Source organism: Pinus tabuliformis, chromosome 1_1, assembly GCF_031772625.1.
Source record: "Pinus tabuliformis cultivar Carrire ecotype Pingquan chromosome 1_1, CPIR1, whole genome shotgun sequence".
Lineage (NCBI taxonomy): Eukaryota > Viridiplantae > Streptophyta > Pinopsida > Pinales > Pinaceae > Pinus > Pinus tabuliformis.
Genome location: NC_142297.1, coordinates 938,909,506 through 938,933,534, shown reverse-complemented (window position 1 = coordinate 938,933,534; position 24,029 = coordinate 938,909,506). Strand labels below are relative to the sequence as shown.

Sequence of the window (24,029 nt, the reverse complement as noted above, 5' to 3'; positions counted from 1 at the left end):
CTGGTAAGAGGCCAGATGTTGGTCACTGGGATTTTTGGGTCATCGGTATATTTCCATGTGACCAAAGATGCATAAAAGAAGCTTGAACCAACAGCAGGGTTGGGGATATTTGTGGGGTACACTGATACACCTCATAACTATCGGGTGTACTTGTCAACCAACAGGATGATAGTGGTTCATAGGGATGTCAGATTCGATGAGGAGAAGGCCATGTGAGTTACCGTTGAGAGGGAGCTTAAGATACATGTGGATGAGATGATTTTAGCTCCTAAGGTTGAGGAGCCTCAAATTGATGTGGAGCAACCACATGCAGAGGATCCGGGAGTGGAGACATCCACTCAGGAAGAATCTTCTAGAGAGGGAAGAAAGTGCACCAGAGAGGCTGACAGATTGTTGGATGATGCACGAGAGAATGTGGGAGCACCCACTTCTTAGCGCAGGAAGAGGAGGTCACCTAAGAGGTACACTGGATACATGTCTCTTATGGGTGAATGTGTTGTGACAGATCCATCTTCCTTTGAGGAAGCAGTGCAACATCCTGTTTGGGTTGATTCCATGGTGGAGGAGTATGAATCCATAGTTCATAACAGTGTTTGGGATGTGGTCCCAAGGCCGGAGGACAAGTCAGTGGTGAGATCTCGTTGGCTTTTCAAGGTAAATCAAGCTACATATGGTAGTGTGGAGAAGCATAAGGCTAGATTTGTGGACTGTGGCTTTTCACACGTAGAGGGGATTGACTGTGATGAGACCTTTGCTCCTGTTGCAAGGTACTCGTCAATCAGATCTATATTGGCACTACCAACTGAGATGGGTTGTAATATACATTAGATGGATGTGAAGACAGACTTCCTTAATGGAATGATTAAGGGAGAAGTGTACATAGAGCGGCCTAAAGGTTTTGAAACCTTTGACCGTGAGTCGCATGTGTGCCAGCTCAAGGGAGTGTTGTATGGGCTGAAGCAAGCACCTCGTGCTTGGTAAACCAGGATAGATAGCTTCTTCACCGGGTTGGTGTAAGGACCGGATCTTTACTATATATTTTTTTTTCTTTTCAAAATAAATCACAATAAAATACAACCAGAAGAGAAAAACATTGGGAATTCAAATTTATTCAACACTTTCTAATACATCCCTAAATTTTATTTCACTGATCATATCATAAAATTTACATATTTCTGACTAAGGCCATAAATAAATCATACAAAATAATATTGCAACACATATGTACCGTTCACCAGAAGACGAGACTCCACTTGATTTGCTGTTACTTGTCTTCCCTTGTTGTCAGTCACCTCCGAGAGTGAATGATGACGTACTTGATTTGAATGCGATGACCCACCTGTTAACATCCCAGCCTACTCCTTGGGTACTGTTCTTCCCCGCAGACCCCCGAGCTGCAATGGGGTTGTACAATGGAGGAATGCACTAGCTAGTAGAGGAGAGCACTCCTTGGCTCAAGAGTCCCCTCTCTAAAATCCTCTATCTCACCAAAGTTCTCACTATAGTTTTGTAATCATTGCAATGAAATAGTCTCATCCATCCAACAATAGAGTTCCCAAAAAAAGTCCCTTCTCCCATGGCTTGCCCCTTCTTTTATAGGAGTCCTCATAGGCGACACTTGGCATGTCATGCGTAATTAATTATTTTTTTATAATTCAATAGTTTTATTATTCACCCACCCATGTGTCACTCTCTCATCAAGGGTCTCCAAAATTATTTACTTAAATTTTAATTTAAAACTAATATTTTCCTCACCTCAACAAGATTCCTATTTCTTCTCCTAATTGCCTATTGATCCCCCATTTTACTCCTTAATTTTTGTTCATTACTAAATTCAATTAATGAATCAAGATTTGATCCCCTATCTACTCCCTAATTTAACTCAAGTTATCTCTTATATAGATATTCTTATGTTGGTTGTTGCCACATGGAGGTTCTCTACATTTATCTAAAATTTAATTTATTAATATTATTTAAATTCACCATTCTCTTCTCTTAATTAGGTTTAACTAATTTAGGATTAATCTTTATCCTTACAATTATGTCCCTCTTTCCCCTTTTACCTAATTAAACTACATAATCTACCTACTATTTTCCAACATGGGAAGGGTAGAGTTTTTAAGGTAACCTATTTTATTTCTTCCTATGATCCTCTTAACCCAAGTTTCATTTTTTATTTAATTACCTCGGTTTCTAACATCATTTACCCTTGATGTAAATTTACTTAGTTTTCATTTCTTGATTATATTTATTAATTTATTTATTTTTAATGATTCCAAGGGTGCCAAGTTTGGTCGTGCCCTTCAAGAACTTCCCTTGAAGTTCCAAGGGTGCCACGCCTAACAATTTATTTGTGATGCCAAGAGTGCCAAGTTTGGTCATGCCCTTCAAGAACTTCCCTTGAAGTTCCAAGGGTGTCACGCCTAAAAATTTATTTGTGATGCCAAGGGTGCCAAGTTGGTCGTGCCCTTCAAGAAATTCCCTTGAAGTTCCAAGGGTGCCACGACAGTTTCCCTTCAAGAATTCAGTGGCTACAAGGGGAAAGTATAGGTGCAACAATAGAGACCACTATAATCTCTTATGTTGCCTACTATAGTGAGACTAATGGTGTCGGGGATCAAGGAATCCGCCTTGATGTGTGCCCCCCAGTAAAATCCTCATGAGCGAACCCACTTTGGGACTTGCCCTCCTGACATCGTGATCTTCAAGGCGAAGGTGTTTCAACCCTTCCATCCCAATTCACAGTGGGAGTGCTAGTGGGTGAGATCGGTGACACTGTCCCACTCCTCTCATGTAGTTCCATCCACTTGTACAACCCCATCACCCATATGTGATTCATTCGGCCAAGCAACTAATTTGTGCCTGCAACCACTAACATCTCATCAGAATATAGATAAACATATATAGTGGGTTTCAAAATTGACTTTGAATTTCAAAGGTAAAATAATATAAACTTTTTCCATCAAACCAATTGTCGTCAACTCGTCATATGCGAGTGCCTCTGGTGGTTTCCTGCCATACTCAATAATCATCAGTAATAAGGTTTCTCAGTGTTAGTCATTGTCATAATAGCATCATTAACAACACCTAGTCATTCACATCATTGTTCATAGTAAGCCCGAACTAATGAAAGTAGGTAACATAGGGGACACATCCATCATGGCTATCATCATCAACATCAATGGAAACATACATATCCATCAAGCTATCAACATCGTAACATCAATAGAAATATACCTATCCATCAAGTTTATCATCATCATGATTTTAATAGAGAGCATACATATCCTTTACTGCCATCATCATCATAAATTCAATAAGAAGCAAACTTAACCATTTAATATTACAATCATCATAATACCAATAGATAACATACATAACTATTCATGCTGTTTTCATCATAATATCAATGGAGAACATACATAAACATCACAACCATGAATATCTCAATCACTAATACTAGCGTCTGTGCTCGGATCCTCAACCTGAGGTCCTCAAAGAATAATGTGTGGGCCTTAGGGCTAAATAAATGTTAGTGTCATATCATTTCAGTCTACTAGAGCGGGCACTACATACACCCCCTCTTAATAATAGACTTTGTTTTAAAGTCCTTTGAATAGATAAGGAAAACGATGATGCATCTCCTCGGTGTCCTCCCAAGTAGCTGAAATGGGACTATAATTGTCCCACTGGCCCTTAACTTGGTCCACTAAACACTATCTAATCTGCAAAGTTCGTTGGTCCAATATGCGAACTAGTTCGGCCATTACTGTTCCCTTAACCGAAACCTGCAAATGACCAAAGTCAATAACATGCGAAGGATTTGAAATATAATGACGTAAAACATAAATATGAAACACATCATGCATATGTGCTAAAGATGGAGGTAAGGCAAGCCTATATGCCACCAACCCTTTCCTTTCTAAGATTTCAAAAGGTCCCACAAACCGTGGAGACAATTTTTCTCCCATTCCAAATTCTTATAGAGCTTATTTTGGGGCCTTACTCTCAGGAACACCCTATCTCCCAATTCATAACTTCGGTCTACCCGATGAGCATCAACATAGCTCTTTTGTCGATCTTGCGCTTCCTTTAGCCTCTCCCTAATCATAGTCATTTGTTCTTCCATATCTTGCACTACTTCTAGTCCTATTAATACTCGGTCCTCTAGTTGGTCCCAACTAAAAGGTGTTCTGCAAGGTCTTCCGTATAAGAATTTAATTAGTGCCATCTTGATGGAACTCTGATAAATATTATTGTAAGCAAATTCCACGAGGGGTAATAACTCCTCCCATCTCTTTTGTTGGTTCATCACATACACCTGAAGCATGTCTTCGAGGATTTGATTAGTCCTTTCTATTTGCCCATCTGTCTCAGGGTGATAAGTAGTGTTGAAGTTCAACTGGGTTCCCAAGGCTTCCTGGAAACTAGTCCAAAACCTTCCTATAAACACTGCTCCCCCATCAGATATGCTCTTCCCAAGCACTTCATGCAATCTCATAATCTCATCAATAAACTCTATCAATTTCTGGTGCCTTATATGTAGTCTTAACTGGTATGAAATGGGTGCTCTTGGTCAACGTGTCCACCATTACAAATATGGAATCATGTCTTCTTGAGGTCATTGGTAGTCCCACAATGAAGTCCGTTGATATAACTTCCCATTTTGATTTTGATAACTCATGGGGTTACAATCATCCTGTTGGATGTCTATGTTCAACTATTACTCACTGACACTCTAAGCATGTTGTCACCAATTTTACGATGTCCTTCTTCATCCCTTTCCAAAAGAAGAGTGGTCTCAGGTTTGCACTCATCTTCTTAACACCAAGGTGTGCCATCTATACTGTGTGATGTGCTTCATTCAATATTAACTGGTGTATATCTTCATTCGGTGGTACATATATCCTTCCCTGAAATTGTACTAGCCCATCATTATCAAGGGAGTATTCTTCATATTTTGGGACCCTCATTTGATCCTCCCTCAGACTTTTGCTAATCTCCTGATACCAGGTGTCTTTAAATTGTAAATAAAGTAGTTTCTCCCTCAAATTTGTATGCACATATCTTTTGTAAGAATAGTGCAGTTCAAAGTGCACGATGCTATAACTCAATTGAAAAACAAACAAAAAAAAGAAACTCATGAAACACCATCCATGCTGAAAACAAATTATTACATACAAACACTATTGGATGGTTTTGTGCTCCATGTAGATCTTATTGAACTTATTTTGATAGAGTCAACACTATAAAGCAGCTTTCAGTAGATATTTATTGGCTATTGCAAGAAGTTTCTAACCCCGTGATCCCTTAGAAGCCACAAGCTTAGATCTTTTCCTCTTGTCTCATGTATGAAGTATAAAATTGTCACGATGACACTCAATCTTCTCCAAGGCCCACTAGAGCTTGGCATGTCCCATGGTTTTATCCAGATGTTTTTGTAAACCTGAACTATGGGCCATTCTTATTTGTAGGCTACTTCTTATTAGAAGTATGCACACCCCTTGTTGTGTCTACCTATGCAACTAGTGACAAAAGCAGAATAATAAAAATTCTTGATTTGCATGTTGTATTTATCTCATGAAAATGCAACTGGTGACAAAAGCAGAATAATAGCCTATTGTATCTGGAGAAATTCTTGATTTGCATGTTGTATTTATCTTATTTGCATAAGGCATGCATCCTTACAAAACTATTAGGAAATTTCAACTAATGTACCCATTTGAATAGTGTATAGCCAAAAAGCACTAAGCTTGTATTTTTCTAAGTTCTTAGATGGGTTTCTATTTGTTTGTTTTATTCAGATAATGCTAAAATCTATACATCTTTTGCAAACTGAAAGTGTTAATATTCAAGGTGAAATGGAATGTTTCATATTAGGCATTGAGTTGTTAATATTCAAGTTGAAATAGAATGTTTCATATTAGGCATTGAGTTATTGTCGGAATGATTAGCATTTATAAACTTGTCGTTGTACTAATTCTATTACACTATTTCTTTTACTTTTTAACACATTTTTTTTTGTATAATGGTAACAGGGTGCCAAGTTGTTTCACTAAACAGTGTCTTTACAAAATAAAATGCAAATAACATTATTAAAATAAAATTTAGTAAAATGCAAACAACATTATTAAAAAATGCAAAAGCGGATTCCAGCATTCAGTGTTTCTCTATATATGCTGAGTATAAAACAAAATAATTATGAGAAATTTAACCTAAACCACATTTAAAGCCTAACCATCACATACATATTTGCATTCCAACCATTAGATTAAATGAAAAATCTGAATAAAATGTGGACACCAATTCTAGGATGGATGGATAGCCTAGAACAAAATATTTAGGAATAGAAGTGGACTATTTGAATTAGCGTACCTAAATTTGAAATAAAATTACAAGAAAAACACCAATGAAAGAAATAGAGGTTATCCACAACCAACAATGGCATGGAAGATGCATTGGAAGGGGCGCTGTCATTTATGAGGGCAAGAAACGGCCGCCCTAAGAAAATACATTCAAGGAATCATAGGAATGGTAATATCGAAGTCCAATTACCACCAATTTCTTATACACAGGAAAGATCAATGGATGAAGCCATCAAAATGGAAGTTTCGTTAATTAACCAGCGGGGAAACAAAACAATAATAAAGGAAAATTTTTAAATCAGAAAACAAGGAGTAAAGGAATAGCTGGGGCAAGGATCAGGGGTAAATTCAATCCTGCAAGGAAAGATCGATTTATTGAATGACTGGCCGATAAAAAAAATGGGGATAACACAATATCCAAAACTTCAACACAACCCTTATGAATCTAAAACATCGATACAGAAAACCCCATGAAAATTGCTATTAATCAAAATCACCACAGACAATGAGGATAAATCACGACATTCTAAAATTTTTGATATGTGACGCCCTAAGATGTGGGTATAGCATTATAGAATTTTAACTGTATTTTTAATATTTACGCCGTAAGGCGTTTCCATTTGAAATCAACTTTCCTCTTGGATTACGTGTACATTTCTGAGCCTTTGATTTAAGTGTTAGACGATGAAACTAATCTTAGCCATTCAATTGATTAGCCCGGTATACATGGGTCGACAGGTATACGATGCGAGCGAACCAGCAGATCGGCGCTTGCCCTCGCTCGACGCTACAAAATGGTTGCTCGGCATCAGGTATGTATTTCCATTTTAGTTTGTCCGCAGAACGGTCCCAGCGGGGAGGAGATTTGCCAAATGGGCCGTGCTTGCAAATGTTTGGTTCACAATCCTTTGGATCATAGTGTTCCTGCACTGATCCCCATTGATTATTTCATCTGAATCCCTGGTTTTCTTATGAAATTCATAGCCATTGCTTTTAGGGATAATTTCTGAACCCCATCCTTCTTCTACAATTAGAGATTCTGTGATTTCACCTGTGCTTCCCATGTCTTCACCTCTGATTCTGCAATAATTGATAGTGGGGTTTCAAGATATTTGAATCTATCGCCCATTGCCTGTGTTTATATCATATAAGCGTAGTATTTTTTTTTGTTGTTGTTTTGTGTGGAGTGTAAGTTAAAGAATTGGGTTTTTTTTTGTTGCATGGTTGCACACTGCTCTTATGTTCATTAATTTCAGTTTGTATATTCAAATCTCAGATAGCTTACATGCCACATAGTTTCAATTTCAAGATTTTCCTTCTATTGATTCTCGTTTCATTGAAGATGTTTGTTTGTTATTTTATATTATATTGAAAAAAAAAAATGCTAATTTTAATGATTAAAAAATCAAGGCCAATATGTATTTATATTAATTTATTTTCACAGAAAGCGAACAGAGAAGAAAATGGATCTGGAGCCTAAGATATGTCAACTTGAAGAGTGAAATTTCTGAAATAAAGAGTGAAACGGAGCCAACCTTGGATGATGGAGAAAATTGTCACATCTCTTCAATGTACTTAATGCATTCATGTTTTTTTCTCTCTATGAGAGTTGGAAAAGGTTTCCTTGAAGCGGACTGAAGCTTGGGGTATCTTTCTGTTTGAATATCTATCACATGACATATGATTTTGTCCAGAGACTAGTGAACATAAGTTTCTGCTTATCTCAAAGACATTCTATCTGTTTCTTCATAGAGTCATGAAAGCAGGATGAGGTAAAAAGTTCGAAGTATTGTGCCTTGTGCCTCAAGTCCAATAACACTAATTCCTCATACAGGAAATGATTTCCTGATGCTTCTCTCTTTCAACAGATCACAAAAATAACTCTTGATTTCCAGCTTAAGCAAGGAGCGCAATGCATTTCAGGTTCATCCTCGAAATCCTCAAATTCACCCATCAAAGTAATCATGTTCAAGATACCTTTAATGGCATTATTCACTTTCATAAACTAAACCCTTCCCTCAGCAAAATTATAAAAATGTCGAGGCAATGCATCCAACTGTGGCTACCTATTGAAAAATGTTAAGTTTCTGCTTATCTTAAAGACAGAGTCTATCTGTTTCTTGGATTTTCCCATAGTTTTCCTTGGTAGCATAGTGGATATATTCATAGTGAATTCTGGTCATAGTGGGGTTTCAAGATATTTGAATCTATCGCCCATTGCCTGTGTTTATATCATATAAGCGTAATATTTTTTTGTTGTTGTTGTTTTGTGTGGAGTGTAAGTTAAAGAATTGGGTTTTTTTTTGTTGCATGGTTGCACACCTTGCACACTGCTATTATGTTCATTAATTTCAGTTTGTATATTCAAATCTCAGACAGCTTACATGCCACATAGTTTCAATTTCAAGATTTTCCTTCTATTGATTCTCGTTTCATTGATGATGTTTGTTTGTTATTTTATATTATATTGAAAAAAAATAAATGCTAATTTTAATGCTTAAAAAATCAAGGCCAATATGTATTTATATTAATTTATTTTCACAGAAAGCGAACATAGAAGAAAATGGATGGATCTGGAGCCTAAGATATGTCAACTTGAAGAGTGAAATTTCTGAAATAAAGAGTGAAACGGAGCCAACCTTGGATGATGGAGAAAATGGTCACATCTCTTCAATGTACTGAATGCATTCATGTTTTTTTCTCTCTATGAGAGTTGGAAAAGGTTTCCTTGAAGCGGACTGAAGCTTGGGGTATCTTTCTGTTTGAATATCTATCACATGACATGTGATTTTGTCCAGAGACTAGTGAACATAAGTTTCTTCTTATCTCAAAGACGTATTCTATCGGTTTCTTCATAGAGTCATGAGTTTCTGCTTATCTCAAAGACATATTCTATCTGTTTCTTCATAGAGTCATGAAAGCAGGATGAGGTAAAAAGTTCGAAGTATTGTGCCTTGTGCCTCTTCCAATAACACTAATTCCTCATACAGGAAATGATTTCCTGATGCTTCTCTCTTTCAACAGATCACAAAAATAACTCTTGATTTCCAGCTTAAGCAAGGAGCGCAATGCATTTCAGGTTCATCCTCGAAATCCTCAAATTCACCCATCAAAGTAATCATGTTCAAGATACCTTTAATGGCATTATTCACTTTCATAAACTAAACCCTTCCCTCAGCAAAATTATAAAAATGTCGAGGCAATGCATCCAACTGTGGCTACCTATTGAAAAATGTTAAGTTTCTGCTTATCTTAAAGACAGAGTCTATCTGTTTCTTGGATTTTCCCATATTTTTCCTTGGTAGCATAGTGGATATATTCATAGTGGATTCTGGTCATAGTGGGGTTTCAAGATATTTGAATCTATCGCCCATTGCCTGTGTTTATATCATATAAGCGTAATATTTTTGTTGTTGTTGTTGTTTCGTGTGGAGTGTAAGTTAAAGAATTGGGTTTTTTTTTGTTGCATGGTTGCACACCTTGCACACTGCTCTTATGTTCATTAATTTCAGTTTGTATATTCAAATCTCAGACAGCTTACATGCCACATAGTTTCAATTTCAAGATTTTCCTTCTATTGATTCTCGTTTCATTGATGATGTTTGTTTGTTATTTTATATTATATTGAAAAAAAATAAATGCTAATTTTAATGCTTAAAAAATCAAGGCCAATATGTATTTATATTAATTTATTTTCACAGAAAGCGAACAGAGAAGAAAATGGATCTGGAGCCTAAGATATGTCAACTTGAATCTGAAATAAAGAGTGAAATTTCTGAAATAAAGAGTGAAACGGAGCCAACCTTGGATGATGGAGAAAATTGTCAGGCTTCAGGTTCCTTAATCACATCTCTTCAATGTACTGAATGCATTCATGTTTTTTTCTCTCTATGAGAGCTGGAAAAGGTTTCCTTGAAGCGGACTGAAGCTTGGGGTATCTTTCTGTTTGAATATCTATCACATGACATGTGATTTTGTCCAGAGACTAGTGAACATAAGTTTCTTCTTATCTCAAAGACGTATTCTATCGGTTTCTTCATAGAGTCATGAGTTTCTGCTTATCTCAAAGACATATTCTATCTGTTTCTTCATAGAGTCATGAAAGCAGGATGAGGTAAAAAGTTCCAAGTATTGTGACTTGTGCCTCTTCCAATAACACTAATTCCTCATACAGGAAATGATTTCCTGATGCTTCTCTCTTTCAACAGATCACAAAAATAACTCTTGATTTCTAGCTTAAGCAAGGAGCGCAATGCATTTCAGGTTCATCCTCGAAATCCTCAAATTCACCCATCAAAGTAATCATGTTCAAGATACCTTTAATGGCATTATTCACTTTCATAAACTAAACCCTTCCCTCAGCAAAATTATAAAAATGTCGAGGCAATGCATCCAACTGTGGCTACCTATTGAAAAATGTTAAGTTTCTGCTTATCTTAAAGACAGAGTCTATCTGTTTCTTGGATTTTCCCATAGTTTTCCTTGGTAGCATAGTGGATATATTCATAGTGAATTCTGGTCATAGTGGGGTTTCAAGATATTTGAATCTATCGCCCATTGCCTGTGTTTATATCATATAAGCGTAATAGTTTTTTTTTTTGTTGTTTTGTGTGGAGTGTAAGTTAAAGAATTGGGTTTTTTTTTGTTGCATGGTTGCACACCTTGCACACTGCTCTTATGTTCATTAATTTCAGTTTGTATATTCAAATCTCAGACAGCTTACATGCCACATAGTTTCAATTTCAAGATTTTCCTTCTATTGATTCTCGTTTCATTGATGATGTTTGTTTGTTATTATATATTATATTGAAAAAAAATAAATGCTAATTTTAATGCTTAAAAAATCAAGGCCAATATGTATTTATATTAATTTATTTTCACAGAAAGCGAACAGAGAAGAAAATGGATCTGGAGCCTAAGATATGTCAACTTGAAGAGTGAAATTTCTGAAATAAAGAGTGAAACGGAGCCAACCTTGGATGATGGAGAAAATTGTCAGGCTTCAGGTTCCTTAATCACATCTCTTCAATGTACTGAATGCATTCATGTTTTTTTCTCTCTATGAGAGCTGGAAAAGGTTTCCTTGAAGCGGACTGAAGCTTGGGGTATCTTTCTGTTTGAATATCTATCACATGACATGTGATTTTGTCCAGAGACTAGTGAACATAAGTTTCTGCTTATCTCAAAGACATATTCTATCTGTTTCTTCATAGAGTCATGAGTTTCTGCTTATTTCAAAGACATATTCTATCTGTTTCTTCATAGAGTCATGAAAGCAGGATGAGGTAAAAAGTTCGAAGTATTGTGCCTTGTGCCTCTTCCAATAACACTAATTCCTCATACAGGAAATGATTTCCTGATGCTTCTCTCTTTCAACAGATCACAAAAATAACTCTTGATTTCCAGCTTAAGCAAGGAGCGCAATGCATTTCAGGTTCATCCTCGAAATCCTCAAATTCACCCATCAAAGTAATCATGTTCAAGATACCTTTAATGGCATTATTCACTTTCATAAACTAAACCCTTCCCTCAGCAAAATTATAAAAATGTCGAGGCAATGCATCCAACTGTGGCTACCTATTGAAAAATGTTAAGTTTCTTCTTATCTTAAAGACAGAGTCTATCTGTTTCTTGGATTTTCCCATATTTTTCCTTGGTAGCATAGTGGATATATTCATAGTGGATTCTGGTCATAGTGGGGTTTCAAGATATTTGAATCTATCGCCCATTGCCTGTGTTTATATCATATAAGCGTAATAGTTTTTTTTTGTTGTTGTTTTGTGTGGAGTGTAAGTTAAAGAATTGGGTTTTTTTTTGTTGCATGGTTGCACACCTTGCACACTGCTCTTATGTTCATTAATTTCAGTTTGTATATTCAAATCTCAGACAGCTTACATGCCACATAGTTTCAATTTCAAGATTTTCCTTCTATTGATTCTCGTTTCATTGATGATGTTTGTTTGTTATTTTATATTATATTGAAAAAAAAAAAATGCTAATTTTAATGCTTAAAAAATCAAGGCCAATATGTATTTATATTAATTTATTTTCACAGAAAGCGAACAGAGAAGAAAATGGATCTGGAGCCTAAGATATGTCAACTTGAAGAGTGAAATTTCTGAAATAAAGAGTGAAACGGAGCCAACCTTGGATGATGGAGAAAATTGTCAGGCTTCAGGTTCCTTAATCACATCTCTTCAATGTACTGAATGCATTCATGTTTTTTTCTCTCTATGAGAGCTGGAAAAGGTTTCCTTGAAGCGGACTGAAGCTTGGGGTATCTTTCTGTTTGAATATCTATCACATGACATATGATTTTGTCCAGAGACTAGTGAACATAAGTTTCTGCTTATCTCAAAGACATATTCTATCTGTTTCTTCATAGAGTCATGAGTTTCTGCTTATCTCAAAGACATATTCTATCTGTTTCTTCATAGAGTCATGAAAGCAGGATGAGGTAAAAAGTTCGAAGTATTGTGCCTTGTGCCTCTTCCAATAACACTAATTCCTCATACAGTAAATGATTTCCTGATGCTTCTCTCTTTCAACAGATCACAAAAATAACTCTTGATTTCCAGCTTAAGCAAGGAGCGCAATGCATTTCAGGTTCATCCTCAAAATCCTCAAATTCACCCATCAAAGTAATCATGTTCAAGATACCTTTAATGGCATTATTCACTTTCATAAACTAAACCCTTCCCTCAACAAAATTATAAAAATGTCGAGGCAATGCATCCAACTGTGGTTACCTATTGAAAAATGTTATGTTTCTGCTTATCTTAAAGATAGAGTCTATCTGTTTCTTGGATTTTCCCATAGTTTTCCTTGGTAGCATAGTGGATATATTCATAGTGAATTCTGGTCATGATTTCTTAAGATATGTGATATTTCATAGTTAAATGCCTTGTAGTAGTATTTTATAGGAAGTTGGTCAGTTAAGGAAGGAGTGAAATTTCTGAAATAAGAGTGAAACGGAGCCAACCTTGGATGATGGAGAAAATTGTCAGGCTTCAGGTTCCTTAATCACATCTCTTCAATGTACTGAATGCATTCATGTTTTTTTCTCTCTATGAGAGCTGGAAAAGGTTTCCTTGAAGCGGACTGAAGCTTGGGGTATCTTTCTGTTTGAATATCTATCACATGACACATGATTTTTTCCAGATACTAGTAAACATAAGTTTCTGCTTATCTCAAAGACATATTCTATCTGTTTCTTCATAGAGTCATGAAAGCAGGATGAGGTAAAAAGTTCGAAGTATTGTGCCTTGTGCCTCTTCCAATAACACTAATTCCTCATACAGGAAATGATTTCCTGATGCTTCTCTCTTTCAACAGCTCACAAAAATAACTCTTGAATTTCCAGCTTAAGCAAGGAGCGCAATGCATTTCAGGTTCATCCTCGAAATCCTCAAGTTCACCCATCAAAGTAATCATGTTCAAGATACCTTTAATGGCATCCATCACTTTCATAAACTAAACCCTTCCCTCAGCAGAATTATAAAAATGTCGAGGCAATGCATCCAACTGTGGCTACCTATTGAAAAATGTTAAGTTTCTGCTTATCTTAAAGACAGAGTCTATCTGTTTCTTGAAAAGAGTCATGAAAGCAGGATGAGGTAAAAACTTCGAAAGTGTTATGCCCTGTGCCTCTTCAGAAAACACTAATTCCTTGTACAGAAATCATTTTCCAGATTTATTAATGAAGAAAGAACAAAGAGTTTCTCACAGGTATTCCAATTGCCATCCATTTTACAAAAATGAGATAATATGGAAGCAATTTTCGCCTATACATGGCCTTCTAAACAGGCACGAAGAGTTAAAAACCATAAACGAGCGTCATCAAAAAATTACATTTAAACCCCCGTAGACCCAAACCCACAAACTCCCCTGAAAGTGGAATCCAAATCCTCCACTTCCAGAACCTGCGAGGTGAGAATTTTCTCAATAATTAACTGAGCAATATGATCTCCAGCCTTAATCTCAAAACCCTGATCAAAGTGATTGAAGAGAACAACACTCACTGGACCACGGTAATCTGCATCTATGACACCAACACCAACGTCTATCGAGTGCTTCCAAGCAAAGCCCAAACCTAGGAGTTATACGAGCATATGTGCTTTCAGGTATGGAAATGGACAAATCTATTGGTACCAGGGCCTTCCCTCGGACAGGCACCACACAAGAAGTCGCACTAGATAGATCATACCCAGCGACCAAAGAAGAACTTCTAGATGGCAGAATAGCATTAGGCGAAAGATTCTTTACATGCAACACTGGCTCAGAGGCAACTTTCACGCCCTTTTTATTAAAATATGTAGCGTTCCCACTCAGCTCCATGCCCCCTGGGTAGCCTATCCAATAATTCTTTTACTGCACTTTCTCTGTCATCTTTAACTTAAGTTTACATGTAGGGTGAACATTCTACTGTTCCAGGGACCCAAAAATATATTTCTATTGTTCTTCGTGGTAAATAACACATGTTCTCTGATGCATATTCACTATATTCAGTCTCTATAAATCAACAATGAGTATATCTTTGAAGGTAGTTTGTAATACCAATTGCACATGTCCTTTGATGCATATTCACTATATTCATCCTGTATAAATCAACAATGTGTTTGCTTTTCATATAATCAAATTCATCATGCATAAATCAACTCCTCTGATGCATATTCACTATATTCATCCTGTATAAATCAACAATGTGTTTGCTTTTCATATAAGCAAATTCATCATGCATAAATCAACTCCTCTGGACTTTCATAGGTTGTGGGATGGTCATGGAGGAAACCAATCGAGACCCATCACAGTTGTTGAAACCCGTCATGGCCGGTATCAGTGAGTTTAGGAAAAGTATTGTATCCTGGTCAAATAAAAACAGGTCAATTGTTGTACCATATGTAAAGAATTACTTCACTGAGTGACTTCGGTGAGCACGATGACCTCCCATCGGAGAGTCTGGCATACCATTTTGATGGTTATGTTTTTATAACCAATATATTATTAATGGGGTTTAACATATTTTTTTTAACATAATCAATTTATTTTAATAAATATAATATATGTTTTAAATATATCTGGATGTTTATTTATTTTTGCAAAATGACTTGAATTATTATATTTTCCAACTATACACCACCTCGATACACCAAATTTGTCTATTATATATGTGGACACTCGATGCACTAAACTGGATTATGTCTTTTTGTTCAGTGTACCCTTTTTAATCGATGTGGGACAGATACTTATTTTGTGGTTTCTTGGAAGAGTTTCTACAATTCCACATTAGTTGTGAAGATTAGTCGATGGTAAAATATAAGATTCAATATACTATGATCCTTCGGCCAACTTGTCATCCCAAGAGGTATTATGAGGTGTTCATGCCTGCTTGCCCTCTCCTCGATTGTGCTTGGAATTCCTTATCTTGTGGCATCCTTGTAGATGAAAGGCCCTCTCTCTGATTGTGCTTGGGATTCCTCATCTGATGGTGTATTGGTAGATGAGAAAGTAAATATATGGCAATACACAGGAATTCCTAATAAAAGAGAGTCAATATATGTCAATACAAAGGATCCGAAATTGTTATGATCAAACTTCAAGTACTTGCAGCCTCGTTGGTTTGTTGTTTTTATGCTGTTAATAACAAAGTATGGCAGTTGACTTATGTGTTCTTCACATTCTGAAGTATTTAATCTGATGACATGTTCATGTCACTAATCTTAGCTTTTCTGTTGTGGCACACTGTAAATCGTTTCTGCCTTTGTATATTGTTTAAATTTCACATCTTTTTAATGCATAATGCCCTGTGTAATCGGGTTCATTGAGAAGAAAGCATACGCCCATAATTTTTAGTGTTATTTCATTCACTTGGCAGAGTACAAATTGATATAGTGGGTCATTGATGAGATGCCATTGTTTTTTTCATTTTCCTATTTAAGTAATAAGTTGTGGAAGGCTCCATTCATAAACCATTTTTAAATCAGAAAGTAAAGTTATCCTATGCAGAACTTCGTTATATGGAAATTTTCATCAACAGAACAATACGAAAGAATATTATTTTTGATAATGTGTTGTAATGATAGTCTATTATGTGGACATGTGCTTTACTGGAGCTCCTGTTCTATTGAGATCATGAGGCAATATGCATACATTGGTTGATCTTTTGTTTGAAAACAATGTCTTTTCCTTGGTGGCTACGAGAGTTGCTTCTTATTGGTTCAGTTCTTGAGATGCACTGACCCACCTTGTAGTGTAAGTGTTGCCCTTTTGCATTTTACATATTTGCACTCAACGTGAATAGTCTGAATGTATGTCTATTTTTCTACTTTGATTGAGTATCCAATCAGATTATGATATTAATACTTGAAAATTGTGGAAGACTATCTTCTGCGTTTGGTCTGTCTATTGTGTGTCCTTTGACTGTATTTGGAATTTGTGAACGAATATATTGTGCATTGGCTCCAATGAGTAGAGCTTTGACGAAATAATGTCTCTTATGTTCATTAATTTCAGTTTGTATATTCAAATCTCAGACAACTTACATGCCACATAGTTTCAATTTCAAGATTTTCCTTCTATTGATTCTCGTTTCATTGAAGATGTTTGTTTGTTATTTTATATTATATTGAAAAAAACTAAATGCTAATTTTAATGCTTAAAAAATCAAGGCCAATATGTATTTATATTAATTTATTTTCACAGAGAAGTTGCAAGTGGGTTAATGTAATGGTTAGAAATTCACAAATTGCCTCTGGAGCTCCCAAGTCACCATGACATCATGGTTGCTGAAGGAGCACATAGTTACATCTGAGCATTTTTCTTTACTGACTCAGACTCAAAAACAGACATATTAGAGCACAATTCTTACAATTTCTCTACTAATTACAGCAACCATCACTTTGACAGTGGACTGTTTGCCCCTCCTGCTTATCAGTCTTCTTTTATACATTAGGTAGGTACGGTGCTTATCTTACCATGGTCAAGCAAGTTGTGAAAGGTATATGATTTATAACATATCATCCGTGAACAAAAGATTTATCAAGCCAGAAATTGGTTTTGGTGTGCAAGTCCCTCGCTAATGTCATAGTCTCAATAGTCACTATATTAACTGAGTCTCATAGACACGTCAGCATTCACACTGGATTTGACACCTTCAAACCTTACTATACTTCAATTCGTTCTATTATTATAATAAAGTATTATTGTGTGTGCTATTCAATTTTTTTCTGGTAAAAATAGTACTGGAGTACATTCCCTACATTGCAATTTCATACTGACCTCCGATCCTGGTGCTGTCCTTTCAACCTAAATATGGACAAGATTTAGCCCTTTTATTGCTTCCACCGACAGTGTGTGAAACCATCTAATTTCGACCTAACTCAACATAAATCTGAGGGCCATATCTGCACTTCACGTGTACTGCTTGTACTCCCATATTTTGGTTCCTTTCTCCTTCTCTATCAATCTCATTTCGATAAATTATAAATTACAGACATTCATTGACTCCCTTTCAGAAAGGGTTTCCCCTGCATATTGAGCTCACATGAATAAATGAGACAAAGCAGGCTCGACTGGGGTGACCTTGCAACACATTCATAGGACTAATGGAGAAATCAAGAGTTTAGAGTAATGTGGACGTGTTCCCAGGTCGCCCCAGTGGAAACCTCCTCTGCTACTGCTGCTTTAATGGTGTCCTTTGCTTCTCTTCACTTCTTATCTCACAGCCAATATACTCAAAGGTAAGGACAGATACTATAACTGCAAGCAAGAAAGAAACAGAATCTGCAACAAGCAACAATTTGGCCTTTTCAATTTTGTTTTAATCCCATCTGCCTGGCTAAGCATTAGACTTCCTTTGTGCAGTGCCATCGTTGCTCTGAGTGGTCTCAAACATTTCCAAAAGCCATTTTATGCGTCCTATTTACTTTTCCAGCTATTGTATGATTGTTGCTATGGTTCGAAATTAATTTCTACATTAATTCTTTATCAAAGTATTCTTTTGTTGTATTTGTGTTGTTCAATTTATGCCTTACGGCGTTTTCTTTGCAACATCTGGTGCAAATGCTAGTTATGTCTAATTAATGACTATAAAATAGGTAAAACAGATGGTTGAGTAAAATAACGTCTATACCAAATAGTACGCTGCTTGCCTGATTATGTTACCTGAGATCTCATTGATATAATCAAATACATGAAAATCACAACGCAATTCACAGTCTATTATTTTTAGTTAAATGCCATGAAATACAAGGTAGCCTTGAATTATTTTTCCTCTAAACATCAAAAGAGCTAACAGCCAATGTTGGCTTTCAGGTATTTTTTTTCTCATTTGATGTGCCAAAATTCAACAATTGTGTGCATTATTTTACCTTGAATTTTAAGGAAAGAAGGAAAAGCTGATGAATAATGCAATTTCAATTGTTGCACAAACTCTTCCATCGTTACTGAGATTCAAGCTTGTTTGTGAAGAAGAGGTTGGCATTCATTAAATCATGTGTGTGTGTTACTTATCAAGGCAATGCAAATCATATCTTGCAATTTACATTTCATCTCAAGGAGAATAACGAGTTTTCAAACATATGATTTCAATACATGCAGATTATTTTGGTTGTGGAAAAGGTCTGTACAAGGGAGTTCTTATTGAAATTTCAGCGTCTACACCCAATGAAAGAAAATCTAAAGAACACCCTTTTGTTGGTGGCTTGAAGGACAAATTCTTTAGTTTGAAATTTTGCACTTACACAAGGCTAACAATGGAGAGAAATTGGTGTTGCCTAATTTTATCTTTATCTACGAAATTGAATATGTTATGTTAACGCACAAAGTTTTGGTTGCAAGGAACAAGAAATGCATTGGATAGCATACTTCTTTATAATCAGGATTGTCCAAATTTTTGAAAGCGAGTTGAACAAGGTTAACATAGTGTGCTCTATGTTTCTTTGTAATATGCCATTCTTTAACAAAATTTTTGCAATGCTTTTTATATCATTGTATTGGAACCTAATAAAAATTTAGCTTGTGGTTTTCTTATCTAAGTCAAGGTATATAGTAGATTTGTTAGTGCATATGTACTTTCTGTTTGCTTGTGAAAGTCGTTATTTCTCAAAATGTTTGCATTGTGTTTGTAGGGACTAGTTCTATACCAGACAATTCTTTTTTGTAAAAAAAAATACAGGCAGTAAATCAATATCTTTCGTGGAGAAGATCCAAGATCGAATAATTCAAAGTTTCATTCGGTACCTCATTTAAAACTGGTGAGGAATCAATATTTTTTAGCCCATCAAAACTGCAAAACCCATTCGTTATACTCCCAGATGTTGGGAGTCCAAATGGGGTCATTTCATTTTTAAATCTGGGTTCTCCTGCTTGATATCCTTGCAAATCCTAAAATCCCAGTTTTGAAGTAATAAAATAAGACAGAGCAGGGCTCTGAAATCATCAAAACAATTATTGGGAAATCTTACATCCGCTCTTGGTTCTATTGGTTGACATCCTTACAAATTCAGAGGACCCAATTAGAAAGTAAAAGCATAATTGTAAAACCTGAGAAACCCAGTTACAGGGCCAAAAGTTGAAGAATACTAACACCACGGTAATACTTTCTCTTGGAAATTTAACCGCAAAGGCTTTCAAGAGCATGTGACCAAAAGTAAGTATGAAAAATGGTTTTTAATGTCTCATTATGTGATTGAGAATATCAAACTAACACCAGGGTAATTTCCAAGAATAGCATTGAAGATCATGTCTTCATTCATATAAAAAAAAACATTAATTTGGTCATTTGTGGACCCTTTAACTGTAGAAAACAGTGACCGATAAACCTATGAAAGAGAAGCATTACTAAAAAAAATTCTCTGGAAAAAAAGAGAAGATAAACAATGGCACACATACACAATACACAAGATTTACTTAAAAAGCCTTAACTAGGAAAATCAGCTAGCTTAGCGTTGCACCTTTTTTCATTGCATTACCAAAACAGTTCATAATACAATATATCAGTCAACCCTAATCTGCCAAGTAATATTAGATTACGGTAGGCCTTAAATTATGGGTAAAAACGTTGTGGGATGCAGAGTCTTTCTGTATACAAAGAATACAACACATCCAACATTGGTGGCGGGGTCTTTAAGGAAAGTTCCTGAGCAATCTCTCGGTTTCATGTAAACATCAATGAACTGAATACAAATTCATTGCTTTGGGTTTTGTTCAGACCATGTGATAGCCGAAACTGGTGTTCAAAATTCTTGTAAATTGCCATAACACAAATAAAGAGGAATATCTAAAGTATTCTATAATTTGGGTGATTTTAGCCATGTGGCGTGCCAAAATTTGTGTGACAGCTACGAAAAGACAGAAATGCTAGTGTATCCTATAGTCCTTGCAACTTAGGTTTTTTATATTAACAGGAATTTTCAAATTCAAGGATTGCAATGGTACAACAAGAAATTTATGGCTAACAATATTATGGACTAGATCATTTGTAAAATTACAAACTTCCTCCATTGACAATGTACATGCGAATGAAATTAAATCCACAATAGGGTTTCAGACTTTAACAACCAAATATTCGATTCTTTCAAGTCCAGTATGTGTTCTACTGATTGATATCCTCGCAAATCGAGTGTATTCAGTTGAGTTTTCAGTATTTTAATGTAATGCACATCGGTAATTTTATGTAATCATACCAGTAATAAAAAAAGGGTTAACATTAGTAGAAACATGGTACCCAACAGGAACTGCGATTAAACGAGAAATGAAAAGAACCACATCTCGAAACTAACCACTAAAAAAACTGCAGCCAGGCTCTTTACCAGTTTAGATGTAGGAATATGCAGGTTTGTACCATTTCATGAGCTTTAAAAAGGCGAATAATAAAGAACTACAATACCGAAATGGGACCCATTGTGTGCAGGCCTTCCATGTCTCGGAAGGAGCAAAAGACACTTTGATAAAAATGGCATCTTCTAAGAAATTATCCCGCAAAAGAGGATTACGATACGACTCTCGTCTGAATTTCGCCTACAATTCTTCGACTTTCCATGGGGTCGCCCTGTTTTTCAAATTTTTGTTCATATCAGTCCAAGAAACTTGTACTTTGTATGATTTCAGAATTTTTACCTTCCAAGGTAATTTCCAATCTTCTAGTTATAATGCACAAGTCTGGTTATCAAACAGGTTCAATCCCTGAGGAAGGGAAGCTTCACGGCCTCAACATTGAAGGTACTCGGCCCCTTTTGGGAATATTATGGTATGGATCCCTCCGACCTACCAAAATTTGGAAAAGAAAAGAACACGCCACAAATCTTAGTGAGGATCACGCCCAAGGAAATTAGGGACTTCTTCCTACCAAATAAAATATTCATGACCAGAAATGTGATTGGGATTGGTCATATCAAATAGTGATGATCATGTCTAGCAACGAGAGAACGGAGAAACTCCTCTGCTTTAGCACAATCAATTCTACGTCTAACGTTTTTGGGTAATAAACTTGGGATGTAAGCAAAGTCTTCTTGGGAACCCAACCTCATGTGGCAACTAACTCGAACTGAACTGAGTAGAATGCGGTAGATATTTAACGAAACTAGTCATGGATGCATGGTTCCATAGGTCTCAAGGGTTCAACATGGCTTTGATACCAAGTGTAAGGACCAGATATTTACTATATTTTTTTTTTCTTTTCAAAATAAATCACAATAAAATACAACTAGAAGAGAAAAACATTGGGGATTCAAATTTATTCAACACTATCTAACACATCCCTAAATTTTATTTCACTGATCATATCATAAAATTTACATATTTCTAACTAAGGCCATAAAGAAATCATACAAAATAATATTGCAACACATATGTACCATTCACCAGAAGACAAGACTCCACTTGATTTGTCATTACTTGTCTTCTCTTCTTGTCGGTCACCTCCGAGAGTGAATAACGACATACTTGATTCGAATGCGATGACCCATCGGTTAAGCTCCCAACTTACTCCTTCGGTACTCTTCTTCCCCGCAGACCCCCGAGCTGCAATGGGGTTGTACAATGGAGGAATGCAATAGCTAGTAGAGGAGAGCACTCCTTGGCTCAAGAGTCCCCTCTCTAAAATCCTCTACCTCACCAAACTCACTATAGTTTTGTAATCACTGCATTGACATAGTCTCATCCATCCAACAATAGGGTTCCAAAAAAAAATCCCTTCTCACATGGCTTGCCCCTTCTTTTATAGGATTCCTCATAGGTGACACTTGGCATGTCATGCATAATTAATTATTTTTTTATAATTCAATAGTTTGATTAATCACCCACCCATGTGTCACTCTCTCATCAAGGGTCTCCAAAATTATTTACTTAAATTTTAATTTAAAAATAATATTTTCCTCACCTCAACAAGATCCCTATTTCTTCTCCCAGTTGCCTCTTGATCCCCTTTTTACTCCTTAATTTGTGTTCATTACTAAAGTCAATTAATGAGTCAAGATTTGATCCCCTATCTACTCCATAATTTAACTCAAGTTATCTCTTAAATGGATATTCTTATGTTGGTTGTTGCCACATGGAGGTTCTCTACATTTTTCTAAAATTTAATTTATTAATATTATTTTAATTCACCATCATCTTCTCTTAATTAGGTTTAACTAATTTAGGATTAATATTTATCCTTACAATTATGTCCCTCTTTCCCCTTTTACCTAATTAAACTACATAATCTACCTACTATTTTCCAACATGGGAAGGGTAGAGTTTTTAAGGTAACCTATTTTATTTCTTTCTATGATCTTCTTAACCCAAGTTTCATTTTTTATTTAATTACCTCAGTTTCTAACATCATTTACCCTTCATGTAAATTTACTTAGTTTTCATTTCTTGATTATATTTATTAATTTATGTATTTTTAATGATTCCAAGAGTGCCAAGTTTGGTCGTTCCCTTCAAGAACTTCCCTTGAAGTTCTAAGGGTGCCACACCTAACAATTTATTTGTGATGCCAAGGGTGCCAAGTTTGGTTGTGCCCTTCAAGAACTTCCCTTGAAGTTCCAAGGGCGCCACACCTAACAATTTTTTTGTGATGCCAAGGGTGCCAAGTTGGTCGTGCCCTTCAAGAAATTCCCTTGAATTTGCAAAGGTGCCATGCCAGTTGCCCTTCAAGCATTCAGTGGCTACGAGGGGAAAGTATAGGTGCAACAACAGAAACCACTATAATATCTTATGTTGCCTGCTATAGTGAGACTAATGGTGTTGAGGATCAAGGAATCTGCCCTGATGCATGCCCCCCGATAAAATCCTCATGAGCAAACCCACTTTGTGTCGTTACCTCATGACATCGTGATCTTCAAGGCGAAGGTGTTCCAACCCTTCCAGCCCAAGTCACAGTGGGAGTGCTAGTGGGTGAGATCAGGGACACTGTCCCACCCCTCCCATGTAGTTACATCCACTTGTACAACCCCATCACCCATATGTGAGTCATTCGGCCAAGCAACTAATCTGTGCCTGCAACCACTAACATCTCATCGGAGTATAGATAAACATATATAATGGATTTCAAAATTGACTTTGAATTTCAAAGGTAAAATAATATAAATTTTTTCCATCTAACCAGTTGTCATCAACTCGTCATATGCGAGTGCCTCTAGTGGTTTCCTGCCATACTCAATAATCATTAGTAACAAG

General features: G+C 36.1%; 1 protein-coding gene and 1 pseudogene across 1 annotated transcript; one reads left to right on the top strand and one right to left on the bottom strand.

Moving 5' to 3' along the window:
* Positions 1–7,091: 7,091 nt before the first annotated feature.
* Positions 7,092–12,895, top strand: LOC149217566 (uncharacterized). The gene is made up of 4 exons (XM_089390285.1): positions 7,092–7,177; positions 10,067–10,200; positions 11,249–11,371; positions 12,421–12,895. The coding sequence occupies exons 1-4, from the start codon at positions 7,092–7,094 to the stop codon at positions 12,600–12,602; spliced, it is 525 nt and encodes a 174-aa protein (XP_089246411.1). The 3' UTR covers positions 12,603–12,895.
* Positions 12,896–12,924: 29 nt separating this feature from the next.
* Positions 12,925–18,803, bottom strand: LOC149217565 (deoxyuridine 5'-triphosphate nucleotidohydrolase pseudogene; annotated as a pseudogene).
* Positions 18,804–24,029: the final 5,226 nt, after the last annotated feature.